The sequence below is a fragment of the Diaphorina citri genome, unplaced genomic scaffold (genome assembly GCF_000475195.1).
Source record: "Diaphorina citri unplaced genomic scaffold, Diaci psyllid genome assembly version 1.1 scaffold722, whole genome shotgun sequence".
NCBI classification, from domain to species: Eukaryota; Metazoa; Arthropoda; class Insecta; order Hemiptera; family Psyllidae; genus Diaphorina; species Diaphorina citri.
In genome coordinates, this window is record NW_007378155.1 from 148,599 (window position 1) to 153,205 (window position 4,607).

General features: G+C 38.4%; 1 protein-coding gene across 1 annotated transcript; it reads right to left on the minus strand.

Moving 5' to 3' along the window:
- Positions 1 to 794: 794 nt before the first annotated feature.
- Positions 795 to 4,439, minus strand: LOC103511505 (GATOR complex protein NPRL2-like). The gene is made up of 3 exons (XM_017445019.1): positions 4,425 to 4,439; positions 1,811 to 1,940; positions 795 to 961 (listed from the first exon to the last, which is right to left on the minus strand). The coding sequence occupies exons 1-3, from the start codon at positions 4,437 to 4,439 to the stop codon at positions 795 to 797; spliced, it is 312 nt and encodes a 103-aa protein (XP_017300508.1).
- Positions 4,440 to 4,607: the final 168 nt, after the last annotated feature.

A 4,607-nucleotide genomic window follows, 5' to 3' on the forward strand; every position in this document is an offset into this window, starting at 1 on the left:
TGGTAATGGTAATGGTATGGTAATGGTAATGGTAGGTAATGGTAATAAGTTTACTCTATTGGAGAAAATTAACATGAATCACAATTGATGGAGCAAAAAATAAGTACAAGAATTAAATGTAGGTACAATAAATAGTTGTTTTTTTTTTGCTTGTCAATTGTTCGTTCTTTAATTTAATGATAAGCATGCATGATAAACCCAATGTGGCAAGGCACGGGTGGGGTTTATTATCTTTGTCTTTTTTTCCCAAATACTTTTAAGAAAACTCTTTCCCTTAGATGTGTTATTTCTTACTGTTATTATAACGGTGTAGTTGGACCGCGGGGGGTTGATGGTCTGTAGCCAAGATTACTTGGCCCGTCCCGAAACGCAGTTAACCATCATGAGAATTACTTTTCAATATTCAGTCTTTCGCGCCAGCCTAGTTAACTTGGAGGGTAGCGCGCCTTTGTAAGCGCTAGGTCGCGGGTTCGATTTCCGCTCAGGGCGGATTTTATTCTGAAGAAACAAAGTTCGTTCTCGGAACGGCTGGCTTTCTCCTATCCTGTCTTACTTCTCTCTTCGCTTTCGGGATGATAAGACCCTAGAAGTTAAAGTTCCCTCTATCAAAACTCTCGAAGAGTTTTGTTAACGCTTCACCATTCATAGAGTCTCTTCGCTTTCGGGACGATAAGACCTTAGCAGTTACAGTTCCCTCTGTCAAAACTCTCGAAGAGTTTTGTTAACTCTTCACCATTCATAGAGATTTGTTAAAGTCTCAGCTTTGTTAAAAGAGTCTGAGTGAGGTCTACAGCTCACAGAGCTACTAGTATAATTTTCCTTACTTTCTGTGTAGTGAGGTCCCATTTATCCCGGGGTATTTTCTTGTACGGCTTGAGTAATACAGGCACATCCCAATCCTTCACTGTAGGAGGATCCTTGCGAATTTCTATCACTTTCAGGAAGAGGGAAATGGTGCCGTCTGAGAAAAATAAAAAAGAAAATCAATCAATCAACCAAACAAACAAACAATTTCCAAGCAGAGACGAAAAAAACTTCTATTGGGTGCATTGAATGTGCTATCCCCGGCTAGAACTACTGAGAGCTTATCGTCCCGAAATCTAAGAGAGAACAAGGACAAGAGAAGAGGAAGCCAGCTGGTTCAAGAACGAAACTTATCTGTTTAGGATAAAGTCCGCCCCACCGGGAATCGAACCTGCGACCTAGCGCCAACTAGGGTTCTTACCTATTAGTTTACACACTTTCCTCTGGTTCAAATCAGTCATAACTTGGTTAAGTAGGTTAGAGAGCCGAGCTTTGGCTATAGGGTTTTCTTGCTGTGTAGACAGAAAGCTGCTTTCCATCTCGAGATCTCTCTGTGAAATAATCAAATCAAATCATAATTTTTTTTTTGTGGTAAAGTCAGCCTAGCTAGCTTAGTTGGTAGCGCGTCTGCCTTGGAAGCGCTAGGCCGCGGGTTCGATTTCCACCCGGGGCGGATTTTATCTTGAACGGATAATGTTCGTTCTCGGAACGGCTGGCTTTCTCTTATACTGTCTTTCTTCTCTTCGATTTCGGGACGATAAGACTCTAGCAGTTTCAGTTCCCTCTATCAAACTTCTTGAAAAAAAAAAAGGTGGTATTACTAAGTTCCTCCTTTGCTATTAATACTCTATTAAAGTAGCTACTCCATTGCCCTCACGAGGCTGAGTGCACCCCGACTCAAAGCATAAAGCCGAAAAAACCTCGGCTCCGCCGGGAATCGAACCCGGACTAAAGTCCGTCCCGCCGGGAATCGAACCCGCGACCTAGCGCCAACTAGGGTTCTTACCTATTAGTTTACACACTTTCCTCTGGTTCAAATCAGTCATAACTTGGTTGAGTAGGTTAGAGAGCCGAGCTTTGGCTATAGGGTTTTCTTGTTGTGTAGACAGAAAGCTGCTTTCCATCTCGAGATCTCTCTGTGAAATAATCAAATCAAATCATAATTTTTTGTGGTAAAGCCAGCCTAGTTAGCTTGGTTGGTAGCGCGTCTGCGTTGGAAGCGCTAGGCCTTGGGTTCGATTTCCACCCGGGGCGGATTTTATCTTGAACGGATAATGTTCGTTCTCGGAATGGCTGGCTTTCTCTTATCCTGTCTTTCTTCTCTTCGATTTCGGGACGATAAGACCCTAGCAGTTACAGTTTCCTCTATCAAACTTCTTGAAAAAAAAAGGTGGTATTACTAAGTTCCTCCTTTACTATTATTAAAGCAGCTACTCCATTGCCCTCACGAGGCTGAGAGCACCCCGAACTCAAAGCATAGAGCCGAAAAAACCTCGGCTCCGCCGGGAATCGAACCCGGACCTACTGCGTGCAAGCCTAGTGTGATACCCACTCGGTCACGGAGGTTGCTTCTGATTTTAAAATATTGAAAAACGAAAGGATTTCCCTCTATCACACCTCCTCTGCGGGGTTCAGGGCTTACAGTGAATCATTCAACTCGTTCAAACGAATAGTTTTTCTGACGAATAGATTTGTACTCGAATAGAAACTGTATGTTGCGATGTTTTATATATTGAGTTGATTGTTTTAAATACATATTCTTATTTTATTTTATTTTTTGTACTAATAGTCAGGTACTTACCTATCTGAAGTATAGTAGCTACGTACATTGAAAAGAGTAGTTCTCTTTTATAAAAATAATCAAACTCACTCACTCTTTACTCCTTACACGTTTTTAGCGTGGAACAAAATAATAATCGAGTGGACTCGAGTGAAGTCAAACTCGAGTCCACTCGAGTAAAATCATTCACTCGGCCCATCACTAAGATGTTTTATATATTGAGTTGATTGTTTTAAATACATATTCTTATTTTATTTTATTTTTTGTACTAATAGTCAGGTACTTACCCATCTGAAGTATAGTAGCTACGTACATTGAAAAGAGTAGTTCTCTTTTATGAAAATAATCAAACTCACTCACTCACTCACTCTTTACTCCTTACACGTTTTTAGCAAAATCCCCTTTAGGGGTGAGCTAATACTATTTTCAAAGTACCTCATCGAAATTGTAATACAGTCAAATCTGGATGGTTGGGACCCATTTCTATCCCTCCCTCCCTCTTTACATTTTTTTTTCTTTAATTTTTGGCTTATCATTTGTTCACCCATTATTTTCTTCATTCCTTCAGAGAGGCGAGCAGGAGCAAGCACCAATAGGTCGTGAAAGGATGATAGTGGACACGATCTATTATAATCCGTCCAATGCGCAACCAAAGCAGCCACCTAAATAGTGCACCAACCAACTTGAACCAACCAAAGCCTCCCTAATAAGGTGCCTCAACAGATGGACAGTAGCGATGGACTAGGAATAGAAAAGTTAATACTATTTTACTTAAGTTATATATAAAAATGGATACTTTTATATATAACTTAAGTAAAATAGTATTTGCAAAGGATGTCAAAATTAAATAAATTCATTAACAGAGAAAAGTTAATGTTTGAATGGTTGTTTTCCCCTGTTTTATTACTTTTTTTTTATCAGCGCAATTATTGAAATTCAAAAAGAGTACATTATTCTTCTTACTAGTGGACATTAATTTTTTTGTAATTAATTATTAATTTATTATGCTCAATAAAAGGTTTTATTTTGTACTACTAAATTACTAATAAGATCTAAGACCACATTAAATTTTTAATAAACATTATTGGTGTGCTTATACCAATGTGGAAATGTTTTGTTTTTATTCTAGAATCTCTCATATTTTGACTTGAAGGACAGAGTGCCTTGACTACCCATAGAATAAGACTTGTGGATTTGTTAGCAAATGAAACAGCAGGCTACCAATGAAACACCATGCTAAAACCTCATGATTCTTATGAACAAGAGATTCTTAATTATTAACAGAGAGCTGGAAAATTTGGGACAATAATGGACACTCACCTTACTGTGGATATGATCTGTGGTGGCTTTTTGAAACCTTGTCCAACTGAGTTTCCTCTTTACTCGAGATTTTTTTTTCCTCCAACCAACATCAATAGTAAGCAGAAAAAGCTGTTTTTTTTTTTTTTTGTCAGCCTCTCAATCAGCCCTGTAATGATTGCGTTTGGGCTGACATAGCTTTTTTTTTTTTTTTTTTTTTTTTGTCAGCCTCTCAATCAGCCCTGTAATGATTGCGTTTGGGCTGACATTTGGTTTTGAGTACAAAAATTTCATGTAGGAACCTACTATTTTTCTTAAGGGAAATTTCAGGCTAGTATCCTCTTTGTTTACAGTCCCCCAGACAGATAGCACTTTTTTTTTAAATTTATGGGTTAAAGAAATCTGTACTGACCTGTTGAGTTGATGGGCCCTACTGTAAAATAAATAATGTCAACTCATTATTCTATGGATGAGCTAAAGTTGGGGATGATTTAATTTCAATTTGATAACCCCAGCACTATCAAAACAGTACCTTACTTACATGGTGATTGTGCATTGCTCCAGTTGCGCCTTGGGAATGATGTAAACACTGACTGACTCAAATAATTCTTTTGATATAAAGTCTTGTGGCACCTAGGAATGAGAAGAAGAATCAGACTCTTGTAAAAAAAAAAAAAAAAAAAAAAAAAAAAAAAAAAAAAAGGGGGGGGGGGGGAAGGGAAAA

Bases quoted from the DNA above. Each gene is read 5' to 3' on its own strand.
- LOC103511505 (XM_017445019.1), bottom strand. The intron at 962-1,810 runs GTAAGAACCCTA...TATTTTTCTCAG, and splicing joins GAAAGTGTGTAAACTAATAG to ACGGCACCATTTCCCTCTTC.